Here is a 27,942-nt window from a genome sequence, read left to right as displayed (position 1 = left end):
GCTGCGTTTTCTTTTATTGCGCGGCAAAAATTATGCCCACCCTTGCATATCTTCGAATATTTCTAAATAAATCCCCAATGGTTGATTTGATTGATTGTAGGGTTAACGCACCGACGCAACGCAGGCGATGATGCGCGGTATAGCGGAGGGCTCCGGATTAATTTCGACTACACGGAGATCTTTAATGTGCGCCGAAATCTGGTGCACATGGTCGTTCTTGCTTTTCGCCTTCATCAGCAAAGCGGCCGCTGCGGCCGGAAATCGAATCCGTCACCCAGTGCTCAGCAGCGCAACGCCTTAACCACTGAGCCACCGCGGGGAGTGAAGCGGCAACGGTGAGGAGAGAAGATAAATTTTATGAACACTTCGGCAGTCTTCATTTTACCGGTCTTTCTGGATGTTCGACAGCGAGGACGGGATGCATAAGTGCAAACTGAAATACAGCAATTTTTTGCGCATTTTCTGAAAAAGCAGTTGGATAGAAAACTTAGAAGTGTGCTTTTCTTTCATTCGGAGTCAATACTGTGAATCTGATTATTACTTCTGATTTGGCGCGTAGCCTTCTGTGGAACAATGTATTGCACCAAGTACATAGAAACTTAAGCGTAACTTCATTCACTTCAATAACGTCGGCAAAGCTGGAGTGCCTAGTACAACAGGACTTTTTTTGCCCCTTTAAAACACTGCTTTATTTGTTTTATGAGAGCCAATGTGTCCTAAAGAATAAAATCGGACACGTGTTAGTCGAAAAATCAATATTTCTCAGTAACTACCTTGGTTTATTTATGGATTTGCTTGTAACCATTTTTGCTGCTCACTTTTCAAATAAACATATTGTTTGCAGGGAATGCCTAATTAGCCTTTTTATATTAGCAGTTAAAGTAGTAATAATCACTATCATCATCATCAGGCTGGTTCTGTTCACTCCAGGACGAAGGCCTCTCCCAAAGTTGTAAGTACTTGAAGAGTATAGAAAATGTTCCAACACCCGCAGGACGCACGTATTACATTTGCAGCTGAATGCTTGGTATGAAAAAGTACGAGTCAAATAAGGACTGCAATAAAGCGGCAACTACAAAAAGGAGAGCTGCTATGGGGCGACAACTAGAAAACGCTGCGTACCTGCTGTCAGCTATGTAGTAACGCAGTCTCTTTTAATGTACAGTATTGCTGCCGCAGTGGCGCTGGTACTTCCAGATTTCTTGTCACAAGAAAAAAAAACATCTTTAAATACTTCGCGCAAGCTAAACCACGCGAATTAAAGAGTCTACCTTACCTTTGGCAACCTCTGGTTTGGGTTGGAAGAAGTGCGTCGTTTCAGTGCTTCGAAAGCTTCGTTCACGCGTCGCAGTCTTCGTCGTTCGCGCAGAGTGGCAGCTCGCCTCCGATCGACGGCCTGCGTCCGTCGCTTGCACGCGCGACATGCCCACGCCAGGCACCTTCGTGGCCCTTGGCCGCCGCCCGCCGTCACTCCGCTTCCCACTGCACTGCATGGTGCCAAAACATGGTGCTCGGACCCTGGCTGGGAGCCCTCGCCATCTGCGGAGCTCGGTTGTCTCGGCTCTGGGCTGCGGCCGTCGCTCACCTGCGAGGCAATGAAGCCGCCAAGTGGGAGTTGTGAACGGCACACATAGCGGCTCTCATTGGGAAGAAAGGCCATTGGGAGAGTTACAGGAAGACTATCACTCGAGGTATCTTTACTCGTAGCCGACCCCCACAACTTTCAATGGTTCGTTCTGTAAAAATATTCGAAGCTTTTTGTTACAGTCGAACACGGATATATCGAACACGGATATATTGAATTTTTGGCTATATCGAACTCGTAAATTATCCTTTTGAAAATCCTGTGTAAAAGTATAGAAATTCGCACGTTTATATCGAACGGTATTTATACCGTCATCGGATATATCGAACGCCACGCGAGCTGGAAGGTGCGCTTCGGCACTCGCTGCGCCCCGCGACCTTCGCCACCTTCGCGGCACAGCGCCTCCGCCGACACCCGAAACGCTTGAAAAACGTGAGGGCTCGGGGGCTCGGACTATGCTGTTGGGCGCCGGCGGCCTCCTCCTTTCGCCTTTTCTTCCTTTTTTGTTGTTGATGTTTTGTGAGTTTTGATCAGCCAACCAGAGCTCGCGCCTTTCGTTCATCGCTGCTGCCCTAGCAGGAAGCCCGGGTAGCCATCACCGCCATCGCGATTGTGCGCGTGCGCTTTGTTGGCGGAGTTCACTTCCCTTAGTTGTCGCGTACCACCGCGTTCTTTTTTTTGCGTGCGTGCTGTGCAAAGGCGCTGCGGACTGCTTGAATTTTCGACTTCTCGTGTAGCAATGGCCAGCGTCAAGAAGCGGAGGAACCTTGACTTTGCGACGAAGTTAAAAGCCATACAGCGTGTTGAGGCTGGCGAAAAAAGTTCGACGGTGGCGGACGACATCGGGATACCACGCAGCACTCTGAGCACTTTGTTGAAGAACAAGGCGGATATCAAGGCAAAGGCGGCGGAGCAGCGAACGTCGGGAGCCTGTCGTGTGCGTGCTACTTCCCACGGGAAAGTTGAAAAGGCACTCTATGCCTGGTTTTTGAAGTGCGCGCGAAGAACATTCCTGTGGATGGCCCAATGCTGATGGCTAAGGCCAAATGGTTTGCCGCTGCACTGGGTGAGGACAATTTCGGCGACAACACTGGGAGGCTTCACCTATTTAAGCAACGCTACAACATCGTCGGCAAAAACATTTCTAGCGAAAGCGAAGCCGTACGCAGCCAGGACATCCAGCAGTAGTTGACGAAGGAGTGGCCGGAAATCTCGGCGAAGTTTTCCCCCGCTGAAATTTTCAACGCCGTCGAGACCAGTTTATTTTGGCAAATGCATTCCGAGCAAGACTCTCGACGTCCGGGACAGCACGTGTCACGGCGGCAAAATGAGTAAAGTCCGCGTGAGCGTTCTGCTGGCAGCCAATATGGATGGGTCTCGGAAGCTCCAGCCCTTTGTGATCGGGAAAGCAAGGGCACCGCGCTGTTTCAAGAACTGTAAGCAGCTCCCCGTTCGCTACGTCTCGAACAAGAAGGCGTGGATGACGCGTCAGCTGTTCACAGAATGGCTGCAAGCGTGTGACGTCGAGCTGGGTAAGTCGGGGCGTCGCGCTTGCCTTCTTGTGGACAACTGCTCGGCCCACCACACCACTTGCGAGCTCAAAAACATCGAGCTGAAGTTTCTGCCGGCCAACACGACAGCGAAACTGCAACCGCTCAACCAGGGCACCATCAAGTCTTTCAAGGTGGGCTACAGGAGGCGACTCCTTGATAGGCTGCTGGTCAACCTCCGCATGGGCACCGAGCTGAAGGTTGACCTCCTTGGTGCCATTCAAATGCTGACGGGCGCCTGGCGAGACGTGAAGACGAACACAGTGGCCAACTGCTTCCGGAAGGCAGGCTTCGTGACAGCGGAACTTGCGGAAACCGGTGAAGACGGCGACGAAGAGCGCATAGACGACGCGTTTCGTGAGTTGTCGACACTCTTCCCGGCTGCCGTTCCACCCGAAGTGTCGGCGGACGATTTCGTGGAAGTGGACTGCAATGTTCAGGCTGTTGCGAGCCTCGCTGACGAGGACATTGTAGCTGCGGTCGCAGGGACCCAGGATGCCCAGGCCGATAGCCCAAGTGGCGACGAAGATCGTCCGAACGAGGCGGCGGCTACACTCGCGTACTCCGCCGCCGAACTGGCGGCAGCGTTCGGCTTGAGTCGCCGCTGTTGTGGCGACGTGGAGGGAACCGGGCTGTCGCACCTGGACAGCCTCGATAAGATCGAGGGCAGCGTCTTCACCTTCATTTCGAAGACGAGGAAGCAGGCCAAGATGAGCGATTTTTTTCACGGAAATAAAACATTCCGTTGCATCGTGTGTGCGGAATTAGTTGTCATTCTTGAATGCGCCGATTGTAGGTGATCGTCTGCCACAGGTAAGGTCTCAGGGCCTTTATTTTTTATATCAAATTTTTCATATATCGAACTAATTCGCAATCCCCTTCGAGTTCGATATATTCGTGTTCGACTGTGTTTGGTTTAAGTATTAAAATAAAAAAGTAGTTAGGCAGGGTTGACTTTCGGTGTTTCACTGGGCAGGTTACATAGAATTACGATTAAACCAGAATGCAGGAAACCGCTAGGTTATTAATTCCTGGATTTAACAAAGTTGTTCAAATTTTCAATGATACCATCATTGAAGCCAATCTGTGTCCTACCTCTATGCGACGAAGCCGTTCGGGTTTCAACGCTGATATAAACAAGTCAACAACCTGATCAGTCATTGTTTTTTGCCTTTTTATTGAAAAATCGACCAAACCAATTTATTGATTTAGCGTACACTAGAACTAGTGTAAGGAGCTAAAAGGCACGAAAACATCTAGAATCGTCTAAGAACGAAACTCGTCATAATGATGAGGAAATTTGAGCGGCTGGCGCCACCGCGTGCTAATGCATCTGCCATTGTGGTTTTGCTTGTGTAGCGCGACACAACACTAGGTAGCAAAGTAACTACACTAGACTTTGCAGCGACACCATCGCCATCGTCATGATGAGCACCAGAATCATCATCAGCGGTGCCTGGCAAGCGTCAACAGTTCCAAGCGACACCGAGTTCGAATATGACTGCTCTCCATGGGCGGTCGTATGCCATTGCCACTCTCCAAGTTCCAGCAGGGCCTAACGCATACTAAAATGTAGGAGAGCCACAGCGCATAACCGAGTCCACGGCTCCGTTTCCTACAAGTAGTGACCCGGAGGTTCTGCACCTGATACCCGGCCAGCGGCACACCGACATGTCGAAGTGGGGGGACCATCCGATACCGGTGTTCGACACACGCCACCTCAGAGATTGGTTTTTCTAGCTTGAGGCCTCCTTTTCCCGGAATTACGTCACCATCTAGCCACTCAAGCACTCGATCCTCTGGGAGACGCTCCCGCTAGAGCTCCGCTGCGTCCTCGCCATCCCACGGCCCAGCGAAACCCCCTACGATGACCTTCGCACTGCCGTGCTCCCTCACTACGGATTCGGAAATGACTGGTTTCGGCCTGTAGCAGATAAGGTACCCGCGCTGCCCGCGCAGGCTTCGCTGCCGCACATCGAACCTTATGCACCATCGGAGTCGTTTTCTTCCACGAGTGTCGCTATCGTAGACTCCACAGCAAGTGCTGGAGCGATACCTACACCGACGGGACTGGCAGCCGACGACACCGTGGACGTCCATTTAACACCGCCCACCTCACTCCCTTTTGTCACTCCACGTGAAGGTAGCGGTGAGCTACGCAATATCGAGGTGGCACAAGCCCATGACCTCTCCACCGCAACGCTGCTCCCTCAGTGCCAGAATACACTGCCGGTGCCGTTAACCACGAATGAAATACACATGAACACACCCACCATCTGCCGTTATGACGACGCGTCTCCCGTTCTGGTGAAGCAACAGCAACATTGTGACTCTTTCAGGCACGACCCCCTGAGCCGCCGCAACATTGTGGCCACAGTTACCGTTCCTACGCGCGACCTGCCCGACAACCAAGAACCATGTGGGCTAGCTAACCCTGAGCGATTGACGGTAAGACGCCTCAAAAATTGCGACGGATGAAGCTCTGGCGGCACCAGTGAGTAAGAACCTGGAAGGTGGCATTCGCACTCCTGAGCTCCTCCTTATCCACTTGATGCACTTGAATCTGATCCTTCGCCAAACGACGCCGTGTGTTCTGGCCCGAGTCAGGGCAGCTACACGCCAACGCACAAACGCCTTGCTCCTTGCGCCCAACTCGTCGATCCACATCAACCCAATGCTTCCATGACAGTGTGGATGTCACAAGCTCTGTGGCGGCGACATTTCGTCCGACCCCATGGACAACGATTCGTTCGAGATTGGAGGGCAGTCACCACTATTCTACGTGACTCGCCTACCTTTACCCAATATAAGCAGCGTCCCTTCATGCCACCACGACTGTCAATGGGCTATTAGTCGCCCATACTTAGGCGAACACTGCGCCACTAACGCCACGCACGTGGTCGAGCTCCGCGCAACGACAAAGCTGTCTACATGCCGGAGCATGTAGACAGCCGGAGCATGTAGACGGAGCATGTAGACAGATCGAACAGGGCTGCGCTCCAGGGGCGGTCGAATGTCTACGCTGCTCTCTAAGTTCCGGCCCTGCGTTCCGCACCGGAATAAATGTAGGAGAGTCACAGCAGCATAAACAATTCCACGGTCCCTTTCCTAGAACTTTTGTTTGCCCGCACCGCAAAATATCATGGGGTTTAACGTGTGAGTGCGGTCTCGGTTCGAGACATAAGTTTTGATGTGCTAGGGTGACGTGTCAGCATGCTGTCGCAGGTCTCCACTGCAATCTTTGTTATCGGTTCGTCGGTGATGAGTTCTCCTCATACGAAACGGCAAGTTTTGCCCTCCCAAGACAAGCTCACTCTTTTAAAGGGTATCTCCGCTGGCGAGACACAAATTTTCTCATCTGTTAAAGAATCCCAGCTAGCACCCTTTCAACAATTTTGGTTAAGGAAAAAAGCATCAAGTTCGCGAAAAGGCACCCTTTGAGCACACATTTGGTTCTTCAATGCGTTAAGGCACCGCGAAGTGTCAAAAGGCAAAAGTAATTCTTGAGCTGCCTTTTTCTGAATGCGGGAGTAAATAACCTGGATTCTTTGCAGCGCCAGGAAATACATAAGCTTGTACAAAAGCAGCAGGTGCCATTCACACAGTTTTTCACAGGGAAATAACTTCTTGAAGTCTGAGCTCACCTTCACCTATTTCCAACACTTTCGCTTTGTTCCTGCTTAATTCTCACAAGCCTTAACTCGCAGCCTGCATTTAACCAAAACTTGTATGTAACGAAAAATTGTGAACTTTTGCCGAGTTTGTCACATCCACGTTAACCACCTGCGGGGTATTATTCAGCGTCTAAGTGTATTTCCCAAAGTTTGCAATCTACAATGTATGATCTTTGTTGCCCAATACCCTATTAGACGCGTTGCGGGAATGGTACTCTTTAGGGGAATACGGTGCTTCAACTTCTCACCAACAAACTCGAGTAACCAATCAAAGCCGCCAGGAAAGCAAATTTAGGCATTCTGAGTAACGTGCGAACATTTTTATTCGAGGAGTCTTACATGAAGCAATATGTTCGTGTCCTAAACTGTTGGAGTTTCCGAAACAGAGTTCTGAAGCGGCGTTGCTGCCTTTACCATTGATAGTCGTCAAGATTTGAAGATGAGAATAAGCAGCAAGACTACGCTTGTGTAGCTCAGAACAGGCCGTGAAAAGCTGAGGCTGCGTGGTGCTGTTGGTAGTAAAGAGCTGTACACGGCACACGTACGTCGCGATACTTTTCTTTCGTGACTAGATAAAGCCACTGCTCCGAGAAAGCCCGGCGGCGGCATTATCTTGTCTCTAGCCTCCGCTCTAGTTGCGAGTAGTACATCTCTCAGTGACATAACGACGGTGGTCATGGCCTCAAGGCGCTTTTCGGCCCCCGAGCTTCAGATGCGCGCGCATGGACTCATGTACTGAGCCCATAAAAGTTCGGGAAATTCCATTTCCGCAAATCTAACGCTGGATATCGGGTCGACTGAGGATCCCCTACAATTTCAACTTTACAATCACACGTCTAACTGGAATAATTAACAAGTAATTACCAAGCACACGGTAGCTGGTACCCTCAGTAGTAAACGGAGCTCGTTGTATTGCGCCGCCATGGCCACTGATCACTTCACACAAGAAAAACAGTGTATGTAACAGTGTACAATGTATACTGTTGGGCTAACGAAGCTTACGGTAGACTTTACCGGCAAATTTACGGTGTTTCAATACAACGACGAGGCGTACTTTTGTCGCCAATAATTTCTGTTTGTATACAGAACATCTGTGGCGTTAGTTTAAACCAAAAGCATTATTCGGGTGAGTCAAGTTGGAATTGGTCATGTACTAAAAGTATACTTTTTTATGAACACGCGCGGAAAAATGAAAGCTATAAGAATAACAGGAAGTGACTGCGTGACCGACCGATCAACGGAGTGACTCAGTGACTTGGTGACCGTCCAATCAACAGATCAAGTAATTAATTGTCTGTGCGAGTAACTAACTGCCTAAAAGATAAGCAAATGCGGCATAATTCAAATGTTACGGAATAAATTCTTGCTGGGGTATTAGCATCTTGCGTGGTTTTTACGTCACAATAAAAAACCTTGCGTTAAAGGAAGCCCATTCCAGGACTAATTCACAGCTCCTATAGATAAAACATTTTAGATGCACAGTACCTTAGGACAACATAACGTCCGCCCGCGTCCGTGCGCATAGAATTTACAATCGAAAAAATCCCACAGGCACCGGCAGGATTCGAGCTTGTGTCTGGTATACCAGACAGAGTGACAGTCGTGTGGGCTACGACAGTGAGTCAGTGCCCAAGAGTCAAACTGCTTACTGCCTCGCCTGTAACGGCGCGGAGCACCTTAGGACCTCCTAATGTCCGTCCACGTCCATCCACGCGCACACCACCATCAAGCGAAAATCAAGCAAAATTCCATTTGAGCCGCGAGTTGCAGTCTCATTTAGGGAATAATCAAGGTGCAACTCACGACTCAAATAGAATGACAGTTGGGGCGCAAATGGGATGTCACTCGGGGCGCAACTTGGATACCATTTTGAGTCCCCGTACTCCGTAGCCTCACCATTATCCACAGAGTAGAGATGCTGCAATTTTTTTATGCCTATGCCGTTCCGGAATACGCCGGTGCAGATTATGCAAGCACGGAAGAGTGAAATTTAACAAGATGTGCAAAATTTTGCTATTTGTTTTTTGGTTTCTTGTATTGTGGAACAAGGGCGTGAGGTTACATTTTAAGTTTCGAATCATTGCCCAGCAGCTACTGCGTTACTGGAGTTTCGTCGAAGATATTGCCTTTTTATGTACCCATTTCTTCTCGTTAAGAAATGTCTGTGCCTGCACTATGCATCCAATCTATTATTCCCAATTTAATAACAAGAAAAGAAACTGAACAAGATTTTCCCTCTAAACCACCTGACCCTCTTCAAAAGAGACGGCTTCATTGCACGTTCGATTAATGCCAGTGAGTAAGTGAGCGTACTCCTCGTCTTTAAAACTTCTGTCGAAACCGGGGTGTTTGCAAAAGATTTAACTGTAGATCAGTTTCTTCCGCACTAATTAGGCGTGGTAAATCCAGGGGGGAAGTAATTGCAGCTTGCAGCAAGGAAACCGCACTCCAGCGTTTTTCCAACTACTAGACACACTGTCCTTTTTAAATGCATAGCATTTTAGTAACTCACAATGTCACGCGGCGTTGGCGTGCCTTGTCGTAGTCCGCATGCGCGCCTTGTCGTAGTCCGCATGCGCGTCTTGTCGTAGTCCGCAGGCGCGCCCTGTCGTAGTCCGCAGGCGCGCCTTGTCGTAGTCCGCAGCCAGGAAGAAATAACAGTTTCCGGCGCCCGGTTTCGAACCCATGACGCCAAAAGATGGCGACACGGGTCCCGCGATCGAGAGATACGACTTGCCGGCGCACCCCCTCGGAAATGCTGTGCATTTGATCGTGCCCCTCGCGAGGGGGATGTCTTTTTAACTGCTTGGGTACTCAGGCTCGACGCGCTCTAGCATCTTTGAACTTATCTGCCGCAGAAGTTCAGGCATACAGCGTCATGAAAAGCAAGTTAACTTCGCATTTTGTGCACCCTGTCAATAAAGTTCATGAAAGTTATCGTTTTCACAAGCGGACGCAGCAAGCAGAAGAAATCGCGGATGCTTTTTATTCCGCTTTGCGAAACATGGTAAAGAATTGTAACTAGGTCTCAGCGTCCGTCGAGGACAGGCTCTTTCGAGATCGATTTATCGTTTGTTTGTTGGATGCACACCAGGTTATCGGAACAGCTATGCCACACTCCGGACTTACCGCTTGACATAGCGCTCCTGCATGCGCGACCGCCCGAAGATCCCGAACAAAAAAAAAAAAAAAACAGGAACGCAAAACCCATTTATCGGCAGCAATCTCTGTTGATGCCGCAAAACACAGGCCAGCGCCAAGGCAGTCACGTTATAAAGGGCAACGATCAAGGGAAACGCCCCCCACGCCGCTCACCGATCGTGTCATTTTTGCGGACGAGATGCGCATCCACGGGAATTTTGCCCTGCCAAAAAAGCCGTGTGCAAGTTTTGCAAACGAAAGGACATTTTGAAGCTGTTTGCTTCGCTAAAAAACGTTCACAAAGCAGGCAGTCGCACGCTATCAAGGTGGATGCCGTGAACACCAGCCGCAAGGCGAAAGCCGAGTTTGTTCGTATTCAAGTGAACGGCGTCACGCTCGAGTTCAAGGTCGACTCGGGAGCACAACTCACTGCTGTTCCAAGCACTTTTAAAAGAACACTGAAATTTTCAAATCCGTTCTACTGTTTAGAATATTCTCCCATTCTTGAGAATCCTGTGTTCTACCCATCGACTGGAAACTGGGGAAGGTAGTTCCGCTTCACAAGTCTGAAAACACTAGCGACCCACATAATTATAGGCCCATTGCACTAACCATTGTGCCATGTAAAGTGTTCGAACACGTTATTTAGTAGAGTATCGCCACTTTTCTTGAAAACAATTATTTTTTAACAAGAGCTTTTTAGGCCAATCTTTGTCCGTCTCAGTTAAGGCATAAAGTTGGGCTAGTTGGTTATCTGACTGCATTTTACTAGCGAAAAATAGACGCGGACGAAGAAGAAGTACACAGGACACTAGCGAGTGTCCTGTGTACTTCTTCTTCGTCCGCGTCTATTTTTCGCTAGTAAAATGCAGTTTGTCCGTCTGTTGCCCTAAAAAACCTCTAAGCCAAATAAAAAAATGTGGTTGGAGAGTCCGCGGGAATCAAACCCGCCAACATTACGTCATAAAACGGGCAACCTAATCATAGGGCCACCCCAAAGGCCCGAGGGATACGCGGTTAGCTGCGGCGGAGAATAATAACATGTGCTGAAAACTGGAAAGAAAAAAAGGTGTCCCGTGGTGGGAATCCAACGTGGGCCCATCGTGTTCTGGAGCCGGCGTCTACCCGATTGGGCTATCATCGTATTCCGGGCGAAGAGAATGTCCTTTATGTTCGTAGCGCGGACGTTGGCCTTGGACTTGGCCGCCGGTTCTAGCGCGTGATAACACAGTCCAGTTTGGGGAGAGGTGTAAGCCTGTTGTAGAAAGGATCCAGGCCTGCCAGGCATAGAGCACTTTCAGCGGCAAATTAGGAAAGAAATGTGTGGTGCAACAACCGGGTCCCGGGTCCCAGCTGTGTTGTGTATGCAGCCTTACACCACTAGTACAAGGTGCACCGATCTTTTTCTACTGCGTGCAGCAACCGGAACATTCATCAGTGATTAATATAACCATTGCTTTTACTGTAGTCTGCAAAGGTTCCTTCTGTATCGTCTATCCGGCATTACGCAAACATTTGGGAAATTATTTGTACTCACTGATCTTTGGAATGTTTTCGGCAAAGACGGGGTTGTTCGTTCTACGGATAGTCTATCAACCCGCGTTTTTTGAGGTTGTGAATGTATGCACCCTACGGCATAGGAGGTGCATCGAACAAAATAGTTTTCGGCGGTTCAAGACAGTATCATTGCTGCAAGTTTTGGCAGAGTCTGGGCGCGCGTATTTTTAGTAGGTTTGATTATGGGCTTCAAAATTCTCTTGTTTGTATTTAAAGTGTAGAGAGCAATATAATATTAGGCTTGTAGATTAAAGCAGCTTTAAGAGTACAATAAGATGCCAATATCTGTTTTTTGAGAAAAAATACGACAGTTTAAACGTTTTGAAGGGAAGTTGCGCTTGGTATATGGCAAAGATAGACACAGGAAAAAAAATAATCATGGTGTGAGGGAGAGTTTTTAAGCACCTCGTACTACACGCAAACCCAGCATGAGATTCAGTTTTTAGAAACATCTCTCAACTAGAGCACGTGGACCAGCTTGGGTGTTCATACCCTACTCAATTCGCCATTGTAACTGCGCTTTCCCGTCCATCCTGAATGAATTTGTTATTCCTTTCTGTCTCTACTATTGGTGACTTAGCCTCTTAGAATAAATCAATGCGCCATCTTGACGTGAAGGTGTGGGTTTTTTCTGTGGCCGCATCTGTGACCAATACCCAGCGCAACTTCCCTTCGAGAGATGTTGCACCAACTAGACGGATACGAAGCAATACTCAGACGCTTATCTGCTCTTAGGCTGGGCTTCTTGGCTCGCGGCACATCCTAGTACCAACTTTCTTTACAGGAGCCTAATCAGCTCGATTTGATCGCTTTGTTTAGTGGTGAAACAAATTACGAAATTTGCAGCGTGTACGTTCCCGTTGTTTAATAAAGGGATAGGGAGTGTTAGCGGACCGTTTTCGACGGTCCGGTCCGGCATCGGTGGCCCGCTCATCGCAACCGGAGGCAATGCCTTTCGCGGCCATGCGCGCCACGCATTGCGCAATGTCGCTTCCGCTTGTTATCTGATTGGAGCGGACCGTGAAAAACGGCCAGCTAAAACCCGCTAATGTGTCTACGTGAGAAGCAAAAGTGTTCTCAGCGCTGAAGCATTCTCACCTTTGAACAATATTGTCAGTGACCTTTGACAGCTAGAACGGTTGATGAAGCTAAGCATAGCAGCATACCCAGCTACACCCAATATCTCCCTATGTGAATATGTGCTGCTGTAAAGGACGCTGATAAGCGTCCTTTAACAGCATCGACACTTAATCATCACTGCACGGACGATAAGCGAAGGGAGAAGACCTCCAAGTTTCATCTTGACAGGCTGCACGCCATCAACCTGCCATTGCGCCGCTTGTGTTTGTTTTGTAAATACATCTTTTGACATCCTATCTTAGCGTTGTCGCGAACCATCTTGGATGAAGGTGTGGGGTGTCGATCACGGTACTTCCGGTTTGTTGGACATCAACTGCTGCTAGATACTTCTATCAGCAGAGGTTCTTGGATTGCATGTTCTTTTCCAGCTTCACCACATTAGCTCGCCATCTTGGCACCGCGCGCACGGACGACAGCATCCGGCGGCGATATTACTGACCAGCGACATACCTGACTGTTCGTCTCTACGCGGCCGCACGTTATCGTTGCCAAGGTTGAAAAACGCCCCCCTTGCTTCTTGTCAGCCAACTGCATCTTTTAGACATACTCAACGAACCATTTAATCCAATTGTATTGAATATCAGGTCCGTTTACGTTGTCCTGATACGGAAGTAGTTGGATTGCGATAGCCACAAACTATGCTTCACCGAACTCCATCCTAAGGCCCCCGCCCTTATCCCCAAGTCGTTGGATCGCGGTATCCACAGGCTACCTCCACCAACACACGGGTTCCCCACGAACTGTGCTACAGATGTCGCCGAGTTCTTTACAATGTTATACTGCTTCACAGAGTCAGTTGGGTTTCATTCCCGGCCTCGTAGGCCCCTTTACTGAAGGAGACGAAATGTGAAACGCTCGTGTGTTTAAGGTTTAGGTGCATCGTAAAGATACCCGGTGTTCAAAATTACTCCGGAGCCCTCCCCTTGAGCGTGATTCATCGCCTGTGTAGCGTCAACGCATTAGACCTCCCAGCGAATCAATTAATACATGGTGCTCCTCGCTAGTTGCTCACGCACCGCGGCGTGTACTTTTTGTCACAGGTAGTGGGCGACATTTTTGCTCTGGTGAAACGAAGCAGAAACTGACGACCGTATACTCTCCTCAAACAAATGGACTTACTGAGCGGCTCAAAAAGAACATCACTGACATGCTTGCAAGGGGCGCCTCCAAAACCATTGGGATTGAAACATTACAGTATCATATTTATTGCCTACAATATATACTCGCACGACACTGCTTGAGATTCTAAATTCTTGGTTATTTTTGGTCGTGATGCTACCTTAGAGTTTCAAACCGCACTGCCTGATTTGACTGAGCCGACCACCCTGACCTCGCTCTCCAGGTTGCCCGTGCATGGCTCTTGGCATCACAAGGATCCCAGAAGTCTCAATACGACGAGCCCCACTGGCTTGCAAACTTTGCTCCGGGCTACTTGGTTCTTATGTGAACCCCTTTTCACCGCATTACAATGTCTGAGAAGCTCATGTCCGCATTCGCTGGCCCTTAACGCTTCGTGCGTTGCGTCCCTCCCGTAACCTACGAAATTGTGCCTCTGGCGCCTCCAACATAGTCAATTCACTTAACCCCTTAGCTCGTCCGCGTGAGCCACCCCAAACCATACCCCACAAGGGATCCACTTGCTGCTGCTTGTCTCCTATAACAGAAACCGGGACGATGCTTCTGCGCTCAGGGATATTTGAGATACCCTGGGAAGCTTGCTACAAAGGTTTATGACGCTAAGCATAGCCGCATATCCAGCGACTTCCGATTTCTTCCTAACTGGGTATGTGCTGCCGTTAAAAAAGCTGATGGCTTACCGATAAAACCAAACGAAGTCGGAGCATCGGCTTGATAGGCTACGCGCCATCACACTGCGGTTACACCATTTACTGGAGCGTCTCTTGTGTAAAAACACCTCCTGACATCCATTCTATGCGTTGTCACGTGGCATCATTTTGAACTCACAGCGACGAGAAGCACCAGTATAGAACAGTGGTAATAGACTGGATAAATAAGGGTGCGCAAATAGGCGAAGTCTTGACAATAAACAAGCACATTCTTTTGAAGCTTCTTGAAATATGCTGAAACCTCTAGTAAGAAGACCTTCCAGTTGGAAACAAACGCGGAAAAGTTTGAGCTAGGGTGACCTAAAATAGATAATCTTGAAAACACAGGGAGGTTCACAATGAAGACTGAATTAGGTGCTTTCTCAAACTCATAAGAAACCGCGCACATGCGCTCATTCCTCCTCAAGTCAGGGCACAAACGCTGCGGGAGTGGACCGATCCCGAAGGGTCTACAGAACACAGGAAGATGGTCCTCGACTCTCTTCTCGTATATGTTCGAGAAGCCGCCGTACAGGACCACATTTAGTCGGGACACTCACCCCCCCCCCCCCTTCCTCCAACTCCCTTCCCCCATCTCCCCCTCCGGTGATGACAAAGGTCAAGGCACGGAGTGTATATAGGATTAATAAATACATATTACAACAACAACAATGTTTCGTTACTATACGAACAAACACATACGTGTGGGCAAAACCGGGAGATGTTCTGTCTTTTATTTTATAAGAGGTAATATGGTTGGTAGGGGTCGATTATAAAATTTACAATCCACCATAAACTGTAAGGAATAACTTGCAGTAATAAATACCCATGGCCCACAAAAAGGGTTCAGGAGTTTTGGGCCCTCTTTTAAGAACAAGCCACACATGAAATGCACTTTCATTTGATTTCAACTTGTTTTCGGAACACAATTTTTAACAGAGATGTTATTTTATGTTTGTTGCATGTTTTAAAGCAGGAGCATGAGCTAATTTTTTTGTCCCAAGTGAGGGGTTTCATATTCTTTGCTCTTCTCTTTTGTCTTCTTATCGATGCGCTTGTACGGTATTGGAGGTTTATCTTGTACTCAAAGAGGAGGATGGAGTTAAAGCGTGCCTCGCTGTTAACAAAGCTAAGTTTATTTACAACAGCGTGAAAATAAAGTAAATAAAAATGCCAGACACGTGCTGATGTTTTGGCTTTGTACACGACCTTTGCTTTTATACGCCTGGAGCGCGGCCTGTAGGGGCGCCGCTGAAATCCCCCTAGCGGCCCGTTTCGAAAGCAGTCGCGGGAGTCGTCGGCTCGCTCACTGCGGTCGCCGTTGGTTTTGCGACACGTTCGCGACTGATATTATCCGTTTGTATGCGTTGGAAATGCATATTTATGTGGAGCAGTCATTCTGTTCGCAACTGTGGTGTATTTACGAGAGTGTAAATGTTTCTGACGCGATCTTAATGTGGTACATTCGGTTCGCATAAGCGCCAGGTGTGTGTCACAAGCCGGCGTCACGAAACCGGCATATATGCATAGAGATGATTGGAAATCCTCGGCTCTGAAATTTACTAACGGTACCCCCCTAAGCAGCGTTCGTTCAGATGCTCATGCATACTACAGCTATACACTGCGATGTAAATCAGTTTCGTGTGCTTTCATAATCTAGCGGAGCACTCATTACTGACAGCCCGTCAGTTACGCTTCCAATCTCGGATATTGATCACTACCCTGAAGAAGCCAATGTGGCATAACTTTCATGGACATTCTACGCAATAAGTACGATGGATAATGCAAAATTATATGCGGGAGTCAGCCCAAAGGATTTACGGCTGGGTAGTCTTGTGGCGAGGTGAGTTTGAGATTCCTCAAACAGTAATCGGCTGCATATATCCTCCGCTTATATCCGCGGCCGTGACTAAACGCTTCTTCGAAACATCATCATATGACACAGGGAGCCTGCAGAATTTAGCACAAAAGTGAAATCAGACAGCCTTATCAGATACCACACTCTTCCAACGACAGCTTTTATCGCTTGTGAACTGCATGCTTCCTTACTGTATGCTTCAAAAAAATGTGTCCTCCGAGGGACCAGCTATCAAACTCGAAAAACAAAATAAAGGTGAACGCGCAGCCTGTGTGTGATTACTAAAACAGTCATTGCTTGATTTCGCTCCGCATTTGTACACAACGATAGTTATGCGGCTTCCTCTTCCTCGTCCCTGCCTTGGAAAATATCAGTGCATTTCGCATCTCTTTGGTCTAGTGAGTTCAACCTTGCTGTAAGACGAACGTCTCTGGGATTTCCGAAACTGCACTGGTTTTTTTTTCCATTCTCACACGAGCTATTACATTGCTTCCGTACTTGGCAGACCATTTATTTTCCCATGGTTTCATTACTCTCCTTGGTCCATGCTATCAGGCGGGAGTGGGCACATATTTACCGACCCACAGACTTGGAATATAATTAACATGTTCGCGTGGTCTCTATTTCTATAAAAGGCACAAGTTATTGTCAGGTGTGAGGTAATCAATTCCCCGAATGATATTTTTCTCCGACGTGTACATTCATAACAAGGCCGAACTCGTTGTCCTCGCGGCAAAACGAAACCAACCTCTCATTGTGCCAGTATTATGTATAAACGAGGCGTCAATAGAATTCACTTGCGCCTGACGTATTCTTAGGTGACAGTAGGGATATGCCGCTGCCGTCGCTGACGCCCGTAAGAGCGGCGCAGAAGGGCGCAGTACCGCGTGTCCGTTTAGCTCTTTTTGGCGTTCGAGTTCTCTAATCAGGACGCAGCTGTTTTTGAAGTGCCCTAAACGTAGTATTTGCTTACAGACATCACCGTAACCAAATGTTGAGGGCGCTGAAGCCAAAAAGAAGCGAAAGAGACCCGAAACACTGCATGAGCCGCTATTACCTGCGCAGCGGACATCCCGTAAGCGCCGTGAAGAAGCGGCGGGAGGCGGCGCAGCGATCGCGAAGCTCGAGGCGTATAGCTTTTCTCACAAGATGCTCGTATTTACTACTTCACGTACCATACTACTCCAAAATTATATTAAATATTCCTGCTCCGGTTTTTTGTGATAAAATATACTACGCTATAACGAGAGCAACTGTAACTACTACTATGTAAACATCGCTTGTTTTGAATTTTTAGTTCTCAGTGTTTCTAGATCAATATGGTTAGATTTAACAAATTTTCGTACGCCATCTTGCCACACATTCAAAAAGATGGAAAAATCTACCGCAGAAAAGTATCTGAGCATTCTCCTTCCGTGAATTGTGTATGAAATCACTGGTGGCACGAAAGCCGTTGTTTAAACCTGTCCTTTCCTACTATATGTAAACCAATTGCAGTTTGCATCAGTACAGCGCTGAGGGTTAACTGGGGCAAATACATGTGAGTATACTGAAGATGGCAATACCTCTGCGTTCCTATGGTTATTAAAAATTTTCTTCACGTCACTACGTCCGTAGAAGACGAAGAAGGATAGAAAACGCATGGCAGTCGGCTTACCATTACAGCGAGCGCAGTAGCCCCGCTTCTTGCACAGCGTAGATGACACAACCCGCCGCCCTCCCGATCTGGTGCGACTCCGAAGCGGGACTGTCCCAAGGAAAGTTTCGCCGGAGTGGGTGGGCGTGTTTTTCGTCGCCGGACGGCCCATGGGCTGGGCTACGTGTTGCGGCCGCCTCTGCGGGGCTCAAACGCGGCGTGCGGGCCCGCTCCTTCTAAATCTTAGCCTGGGGAGAGCAGGAGTTTTTTGACACGCACACCTCTACAGGACGCGTTTTCGTTAGAGAGTATGGGTTTTCTTGTCATTTGAAGTATAGTCTCGATAAAGGAAGCCGGAATACATACACGCGATTTAAGTTCATTGGTTCCCCTTGGAAAATATTTTTTTAGCCTCTAAAATGCCGCGAGTCCGCGAAAGTGTTTTTTGGAGTTGCTATGAAGTTAGAACATGTATTAGTTACATGAGTGGGCTTACAGATACCGAGTAAAATATTAGATAGGTCGCTTCACTCAGTGTCTTCATTGCAATAATGGTCGTGAAACGTTTTATGAGTTCTACCTGTAGATTAGCAGAGCAAGGAAGTTGATTTGCGCTTCTCGGTTACGCGCTGTGGGCATCACCGATGCTTCATGCCATATGCGGATTGTGTGTTGTGTGCTTCGGTTTGCGAGCTGCACTCCCTCACCAGCATGTGATGGCTCTCGCTACGGCAGCCATACTACATTAACTATTCTGTCCACAGTACTCTACCCTCGCCCGCACTGCGTTTACCGGCAGGTTTACCATGACAATGGGCCTCACCATATCCACGCGGCTTCCGCAGTGCATTTCTCACTTCTCATTTCTTACTAATACATGAATAAAAACAGCAGCGATGAGGGAAAACGATAATATCGTAGAGTGTCACGGACCAGTTGCGACCTGACTGCTGTCCTCGATTGTCGAGCGTTTGGAGTTTGTGGGTTCAACAGAAAGGTAGATGCTACGATGAAGGAGGAAAACTGACAGGTCTAGGTTTTTTGCTAAAAAAACGCTTGAGAGTTCGGAAGTTTATTTCAGCGAATTTTGCGGCGAGGATGTTCAATCGAAAAGTACAAACCAAGTGTTCTTTTTGCTTCGATATTTTGTCCAGCGGATTGTTTCGTCAATTTCTGAGCCTGATTGTAGCAGACGTGTTACTTCGTCTTTGATAGGTATTCTCAAAATAAATGAATACAAGTAGTCTGCAGATACTTTCGTACCGTAGAGAGCTACCTTACGCGCGCTGTTTCAAGGCCCCGTATACCCGCGCGTTATTCGTAGATATATAAACTTTTTATAAAGTTTGTGTGCTCAAAAAGGCTGGTGTCGTTATTTCATAATTGAAGAATGGTGGAAAAGTTTGTGTATTCAACCGTACGCTCTCTATCCTCAGTTAGCAAAACGTGCGAAGTTGATGAATCACTAGGTTTATTCTTCTAGGTAGAAAATTGTTCATTTCGATATGGTTGTTTTTGGAGCTCGGAGCCAAATCGATGCGACTGCATCTTAGATCACCATAGACAGCATTATTTATTAGCTGATTTGTTGCGCCGAGCAAACAAGTTATGCGGAAAAATAGAGAAAAGTTGCTATAACGCCGTTGCTGAAAGAAGGGCGCAAAGCATGCAGCTAATACACATCAAGCCTCCAAAAAACGTTTTTTGCTTTCAGTCCTATTCTGTTCATTTCAGTGCTTTCTACGCCAGCACCAACACGTTAAATCTCAGCATCTTTCTCGCGTATGGTTTAACGTTGGAATAATTTATCGGGTCAAATACCTTCTCTGCCCTTTATTGAATCCTTCTTAGCCATATGTTGGCTTTGGCAGTTATTTCTCGTTTTTTATTTTGTCGTAATTTCTGTCTTCTGTCCCTTGCCCACCATGAGTTTAGGTTTTATTCATTGTACAGTTTATCGCTCACGTACTTTACATCGCAACATGTCACCGCTTGCGTCTTCTTCCATTGGCCCCTGGCCACCACTGGCAATATCATTATTACGGGCTAGAGTGTGCATAAATAAATAAATACAATAATCTCTCCTTAACTGAAACTCGGATATCTCGAAATATTCGTTAAGTTGAAAGTTTTTCTCGCCGTACATTTACCTCCCATTTGCGCTATGCATTTATCCCCGTTTACCTAGAAACATTTTTTCCGGAACCACGCATAGATAAAAATGTTGACAGATATAACACAAGACAAAGACTCCTAGAGGCAACTCGTAAGGTTTCTGTTTAACAACTTAGCTACCTTTACGGGCGAAGGCGGTCGTGCACGGCGAATTGACACGGACTACGGGCTCTACGAGGCCGATGTCCCCGTTACTAAAATGCTGTTCGGCGCCTACATAGATGGGATAGTTGTGGACGACGCAGCTGATCCTTCAGAAAATGAGGAACATCGTCAAGCGCCTACAACGACAGAATCAAGAGACATGTGCTGCAGCTGCTTCTCAAGAAGGTAAAAAGTAGCGGTGGCGACCTGCGATTGAGGCGATGCATTGAGCAGCTCGAAAGCCCCGTCCTATGATGAGATGCAAACACGACCCAGGCCAGGATCACGCAGTTCTTTCTTGTACAATAAGAAAAATGTTTTTTTCCTGCGAATTATCCTCCCTTGATTACAAACGCCCTTCACTGCTGTGCACGTTTTGTTGCCAACTCTACCACTTATGTGGGTGACCTGGCAAGAATTTTTGGCTTTTAGCTTGACTCAAAACACCACCATATTTTCAGCTTATTTTACAATGTTGATTGAACTGGTGTTTATTTGAAAGAATCATTTAAATAAATAAATAAATAAATAAATAAATAAATAAAAAATAAATAGATAGATAGATAGATAGATAGATAGATAGATAGATAGATAGATAGATAGATAGATAGATAGATAGATAGATAGATAGATAGATAGATAGATAGATAGATAGATAGATAGATAGATAGATAGATAGACAAAAAATAAATAAAAATGCAAATTTGTACCCTAGATCTACGATTTTTATAGGTAATTCTATCAAAATTTAATGCCTTTATAATATAGTAATATTTAAAAGGCCCCGTTTGTGTTGTGCTCAAGCGAGACACAAAGCAGCTGCTTAAACAATGAAGCTGTGTAGGGGCCATGGTTCCGTGTTGGAAATAGAGAGTGATCTATATACGGCGCAAAAGTAAGAGATAACTATAAATACGGAGCCAGGCTTACGTGTAGCGAAGCGTGGCTTTCACCACGTAAACAAACGCCCTTGTCAAGGCCTTAATAATGAGAGACTATAGAGGAACCACGCTGGCTTCGGTCATGGAGGAAAACAGCACCAAATATTTTGTGGCTTGAATGATATTACATTCAGGATCGCTAATGCATGGGCTTTTATGATAAGTTGTGTTAAATCCCCGCTTTTTATTGAGTCATTGCGGATGTTGTTGTTGCAAACGTTTATTAAGAAAAGAGGGGAGGAGAGTTGGGTTAAAAAGTGGAGCACCGGGTGGCCATCCTATTCCGGTAGACCACGGGCTGTGGCTGCAGTCTTCACCCGGAGATTCAGAGCTTCCTGTTCTTCGAGCTGGCTGCAGCGCAGCGCGCGCTCCCAATGCTCAGGAGAGGGGGAGAGAGAAGTGGGGAGGGGGGATTGGACGGACATGTCCAAACTAGGTGGGAAGTGGTGTTGGGAGAGTTGCAGTATGAACAGTTGAGTGGGTAGAGGGTGCGGGAGACATAGTGAAGGCGGGTATGATTGTGGTACGTCCGTGTTTGTAGGCGGCGCCATATGCGGGCGTCGGTGGTTGTGAGGGAGGGGTGTGGGGGGGGGAGGGATAGAGTCGTCGGGAATTCCGGTAGCGGGCTAAGATGACCGAGTACGTTGGGGGAAGGTGGGGTAGGGTTACGTCTTCGTGGGCCGGTACGTCATTTGTCTCTTCTGGGAATGCCGGGTAAGTGAGTTCGCGGGCGGTGGCGTGTGCCACCTCGTTCCCAGGAAGAGATGTGTGGCCAGGGATGCACACTATACGGGTCATTGGGACCGATGATTGGCGTGCTAGGATGTTGGAGCTGATGCGAGTGATGCATCCCGTGGCGTAGCGGCGGCAAGCGGACTGGGAGTCGGAAAGCACTGTGATGTCCGATGAAGCTGCGTTGGTGATGGCCAAAGCGATTGCAGCCTCGTCTGCGGTATCGATAGATGTGGTCGGTATTGTGGCAGAGGCTGTGATGGTGTTGCTTGAGTGGATTACTGCTGTGGCATGGGCCGGGTATGTGCGGTATGGGGCTGCGTGAGTGTAGTAGGTATCGGGGTCGGCGCCGTACTTTTTGAGGAGTAGGCGTGCGCGATGTTGGCGGCGACCTACGTTGTAGACCGGGTGCATATGTTTGGGTAGCGGAAGAACATGAATGACATCTCGGGCTGGTGTAGAAAGGCTGCAGAAGGTTTCGCGGGTTGGAGCTGTAGGGTGGCCCAGGCGTTTCAGGAGGTGTCGTCCAGTAGCAGTTATTTGAAGTTGTTGAAGTTGGCTGGTAGTGTGGGCTTCAAATAGTTCCGACAGGGTATTGTGGAGCCCAAGCTGGAGCAGAAGATCTGTGGATGTGTAGACCGGTAGGCCTAGCGCTGACTTGTATGCTTTGCGTATGAGGATGTCAATCTTTGCTGATTCTTGTCGTTTCAATGCCAGATTAGGTGCTCCGTAAGTAATGCGACCTGTGAGCATAGCTTGGAGTATGCGACACGTGTCTGCCTCTTTGGGGCCGTGGGGGTGAGAGCATACCCGTTGTATTAGGTGCTTGAGTTGAGCCACCGTTTTCTGCGGGCGTGGGAGGAATGCTGCCCCCGATCCATAGTGGTGATATTGCATTCCGAGGATGCATAGTGTGGGTAATTTAGGGACTGGTTGGCCATCGATTGATATTTCGGGGTCTGGTGTTGGTTGTAGGGGGCGGCCCCACGTTTTACATCGGAGTATTAGGAGGGCCGACTTGGCTGGTGCGCAGTGAAGACCACATGCGCGGAGATATGAAGCGACGGTGCCTGTAGCTTGCTGCACATTGTCTTGTTGGAGGCCTGGCGAGCCTTTGTTGGTCCAAATTGTAATATCGTCCGCATAGACTGCGTCGGAGATATCTGGGATGTTTGAGAGCAGTGGTGGGAGTCCGGCCATAGCAATATTAAATAGCAGGGGCGAGATTACTGGCCCTTGTGGTGTTCCTTGGGCGGGTGTGCTAAAGCGATCAGACCGATGGGGGCCGATGCTTTCGTGGCCGTACGATCGGTTAGGAACGCGCGGACGTATTTATAGGTGGACTGGCCGCAGCCTGTAGTTTGTAGTTGATCGACGATTGCGCTCTGGGACACGTTGTCGAACGCTCCTTTAATGTCCAATGTCAATGTGGTGCTTGGGTGCGTCTTGCTGAGCTTATCGATGATATTCTCTTTCAGTTGTAGGTGAATATCTTGCGCTGATAGATGCGCCCGAAAGCCAAACATGGTGTGCGGGAGTCGTTCTGTATCGTTGAGGTGGGCAGTTCGGCGGCGTGTGACAAGGTGCTCTAGTAGCTTGCCGGTGCATGACGTTAGAGAGATTGGGCGTAGGTTGTCCAGGTTAATGGGGTTGTTTGGCTTGGGGAGTATGCTGATGTCAGCATGGTGCCATTGGGGAGGGGGGGTGCGTGCCATTGGCCCATTCGTGATTCAAGGAGGGCATCAATGTGTTCTTCGTCCAAATTGCGAAGGAGTTTGCAGGTGATGCGGTCGTAGCCCGGGGCTGTGTTGCGAGTGAGGCTGGATAGGGCCCGTAGAAGTTTGGTGCGGGGGAAAGGGGCGTCTAGGGCCTCGTTCGGGGTTCCCTTGTAATCTGGGTGCGGCGAAGGTGTAGTCGTTGGGAAGAGTCGGTTTCGTAGCGAGGCCAGTAGTCTGTAGGGCAGTTGGGGATTGTTATGAATGAGTGGAGAGATTGTTTGGTTGGTGGCTGTTTTAGAGGTGCTGGTGCCCATGAAACCTCGGAGAATGTGCCATGCTCGTTTCGCCGTGAGCGTCCCGGCGAGTTGATCGCAAAAGGTGCGCCAGTTCTGATTATGTAGTTGCTTCGCATAATCTAGAGCGGTTTTGGTAAGATGTGCTATGCAACGGTTCAGGTTGCGGTTATGTTTGTTGCGTCGCCAGCGATTTAGGAGGCTACGTCTCGCTTCCCAGAGGTGCATCTGAACGGTTTTCTTGTCTCCTGGGATGCGTGTGCATCATCGCCGAGGAAGCATTTCCTTCTGCCTAATACGATGCCATTCATGCGGCAACAAATTAGGCAAGTGATAATGTCGACAAAACTGAACTTTAAACCTAATGTTGTGATAAAAGATACTAAAATTTTGCTGCAAAAATGCTATTTAGTATAGCCAACTTTATTTGATGATGTTGATCGCAGGTAAACTGAAAGGAAAAACGCTGGGGTCATCGCGTTATGACGCCGATGTCTATCTGATTGCATGGTCCCGATATGGTCGATGCACTTCGTATTTGGAGAGAGGTGATTTAGCGGGCACAATTAGACGCACAAATTATGCACTCTTCCTTCTAACAAGGACTATAGTTGAACTCGATGCTTTTGTCCTTCAAAATCTATTTGTGAAAGGTAAAAGCTGCTGTGATGAAAATTTCAAAATGGGTGCGAGTCAAAGTCAAAGCTCAGCGAGTAAAAACTTAAAAAGAGACCAAATAAAAGAATCCCCCACGAGAAAGTTGGTCCTGCAAACATTGTCGTCGTTGGATGGAGGAGTGCGCTATTTTTTACAGGACATTTTCAAAATCGAGCACTTCACCGCACAGCTACTTAAGCGGTTTGAAATAGTTTTGTAAAAAAAATCATTCGTTGCCATTGGAGCAAGCTAGTTGCTACAGAAATGTTAAAGGGAATATTTTTCGTCCTTAGTTTGGACATTTTTTTACTGATCCCTGAAACTCAGCCGAACCATGCATTCAATGTTCCAACCCTTTCACTTCGCAAAAAGACTATTTATTCTAAAGCTCCCGTGCATTACATACACTTTTAAGTCAGGGTTTGGTTTAGTATTCACAAGCCCCTGCTTATGTTGTCGACTTGCGTAGCCATATTCGTACTCTAGAGGCGAGCACCCAGACCCACTTAGAAATGTTTCCTACCGTGAGCTAGACTGGCTGAGGTTGAGCAGTTTCGCGTGCCTCCTGGAGGGCCGTGATGGCATGCGCGATGACCAGTGACGTCACACGTCGCACAGTACGTTGCTCGCTGCCTGGCGTCTCCCCAAACCCCACGCGCCCAGGGTCTTCGCCGAACTCCGTTCTACACGTGGTGGCACGGTCCACTTTATGATCATGCGAGGGGTGGCCGGGTGTGTAACCGATGGATTGTGCGTCGCATCAACACCGGCGTGCGCCTGTGGAACCATCTTAGCACTGGGGCGATTGGTGTAGCTGCGCCGGAGCCACTTAATAAATGTACATGTGCCACGTAATGCGCCTACCGTGTGTGCGTCATTGAAGCACCAGTAAGCATGATAATCAAGCTAATGCTATATAACCAGGAAAGGTAGGAGTAACCAGCTGAACCTTAGGTCACGCTACGTATATCCTGGCATAGCCGAGCTACGCCACTGCTAATTGTTTTAACCTAAGCTGCTGTGCAGACTCTTTGAAAGTTTATTTTCTGTAAAACGATTTGTTTCATAACTCCCGAAAGAAGCACGCCGCCAAAAAGTGCTGTTTTCATTTTCCGGCTTTGATGTCACACTTTCGTAGGGTAATATTTTGAAGATATGAACGCTGAACTAACAGTTTATTTTGAGCTGAGCGAGTCCCACAACACTTTATTGCTCCTGGACCACGTTCTATATTGACTATATTGCAGTGATGTACCCTTCTTTGACAGCAATAAAGTTTTATTCTATTCTATTCTATAATGTTATATTCTAAATAGTGAACGTAACAATGCGCGCGTTTTCACTTCGTTTGAATGCGTCCAATGTTATGTTCTTCTAAACACAAATATTTGCAAACGAATACCACATGAGCAACATTCAGGGCATTAGATTCCCCTATATAATAACAAACTGATAGACGGGTTGTGCTAATGCGTTTCCGAACACCGTAATGAAACGGGGTCAATGATAAGTGAAAGTTGCGATCCCCATTCTGAACGACCCTTACGAGGTCAACGCGTCTGCTGCCAGCACAATTCTTTTTTTGTCCCAGAAGTTTCCGTGGTGCCGAACAGTGTCGTACGAACGGCGGCTCGCTGAAAACGTCTTACCTTCGAACAAAAGCCGTATCAAATTGCGTTCCATGCGACGTATTGATGTGCACGCCTCAAAGGCGCGTAAGAGGTACCTTGAGCTCTGAGGGGAATTTGTAAATGTTTATTCACGTCCCGTGGCGGGTACGCGAGCTACTGCCTTCAGCTCTAGGTGAAGGAAGTGTAGATTATTAGCAGTAGGCGGTTGCATGTGATAATGAATAACCTCACTACAGTAGCACATTAGATTAGCTAAGGCTAATAGTAGCTGTGCACCGCCAATGAGCGAAAACCTGCCTTTTTACTTTGTTCACACCTAAACTTTACCCCGCACGTGGTACCTTGATTAATCTTGGTGGCGGTGAGTGTTGACACCGCGTACCCCAATCTCCCATACTTAAAGGCCAACTGCACTCAAATTTTATGTCGATCCGATTTGTTTTTATGTGTAGTACGTACCACCCAATAGCTGGGACACGAGTGGTGGCTTCGTGAGACGTTTCATTAACCAGTTACAAGCATTTGAAAAAGCTCCACAGCGGACCACGCTGCATATGCTAGCGGATCGCGTAAAAAGCCGTGACGCGCCTGCGATCCTCCGACCATCCGGGGCGTCTTCCTCTGGCCAGCCACACAACTGGAGAACCCATCGAGCTCTGCTGCGAACGCTGCACCCATTTGCTGGCCCGTGCGCACGTAGAGTTTGCTCGCAGGCTTGCTCCCGAGCTGCTGACCTTCCGGTCGCATGCTGGACGGCTGACACATTCGGTTTTAAAATCGCCAATTTTTGCTGACCGCTTGCGGCGTACATGCGCGTATTTCAACTGTTGTGTTTGGCATCTTGCTTTCTTTTCAGCCAGACTATACGGAAATAATGTTGCGAGGAGGTCGAAATTTCGAGTACAGTTGGCTTTTAAGCGGTTACCTACCGTGGCGGGAAGTGTAAAGGTGAATCGTTAGAAGCCGCAAACAGTGGCCTTCGGAGTAGTGGTCAAGCTCCAGAGGACGCGCTCCCTGTCTGTTTATCAGGCAGGGGGATCCGGGACTTAGCTGACCATGAGGGTAACATGAGTGAACTTACTATTCCCTACGCTCGTTCATACTAAGCTCTGATATATTTGTTAAATTTGTCCTTCCATGTGATTGGGCCCATAAAAGGGCCCGATCAAACCTCGTAATCTTCAAACTGTAATCTTCAGATGTAATCTTCAAACCTCGGTCCAACATGAAGTTTAACACCCTGGACAACTTTCTCCGCTTCTTGGGGATACAATCCAAAAGTAAGGAATCTCCAGTTGCCGGTACGTAAGTTTTCCTAATTCCTAAATCCATTGACATTGTAGTCGGTGCGAACTACGAGGCAAAAAAAAACTGACGTCAGGTGACGTGCTTGTTAAATTATCTACTAATAAACAATCAGCCAGTTTTTGAAGCAGACCGAATTACTTGGCCTTGAAAGAGCTGTAACGCCGCATCGCAGCCTGAACAGCTCGCAGGACGGGATTTCTGAGATGGACCTGCTTAATGAAACTGACTCTGGCCTCGTCCAGGGCATGCGAGACCAGTGTCTTACTCCAGTAAGAATAACGATCACAGGTGATGGAAAAGAGATTAAAACCAAACATCTGGTCCTGCCGTTTGACTGAAGTGTCTTACCGACACCCGTCTCTGTGGGCTTCCTTTA

General features: G+C 47.9%; 1 protein-coding gene across 1 annotated transcript in view; it reads right to left on the bottom strand.

Annotated features, from left to right (window-relative positions):
* The window catches only part of LOC144142224 (myogenic-determination protein-like), a 74,497-nt gene extending 65,033 nt beyond the window's left edge, over nucleotides 1-9,464 (bottom strand). The window contains exons 1-2 of the mRNA XM_077673582.1: nucleotides 9,322-9,464; nucleotides 1,277-1,585 (exon numbers count right to left, since the gene is read on the bottom strand). Of these exons, the coding sequence (XP_077529708.1) occupies nucleotides 1,277-1,585; nucleotides 9,322-9,384 (372 nt within the window). The 5' untranslated portion in view covers nucleotides 9,385-9,464. The remainder of the gene's footprint in view (nucleotides 1-1,276; nucleotides 1,586-9,321) is intronic.
* Between the last annotated feature and the right edge of the window lie 18,478 nt (nucleotides 9,465-27,942).

This window comes from Haemaphysalis longicornis, unplaced genomic scaffold (assembly GCF_048455015.1).
Source record: "Haemaphysalis longicornis isolate Haplotype H1 unplaced genomic scaffold, Haemaphysalis longicornis Haplotype H1 scaffold_6, whole genome shotgun sequence".
NCBI classification, from domain to species: domain Eukaryota; kingdom Metazoa; phylum Arthropoda; class Arachnida; order Ixodida; family Ixodidae; genus Haemaphysalis; species Haemaphysalis longicornis.
The sequence above is the reverse complement of the archived record's forward strand: the minus strand, read 5'-3'. Positions and strand labels throughout refer to the sequence as shown.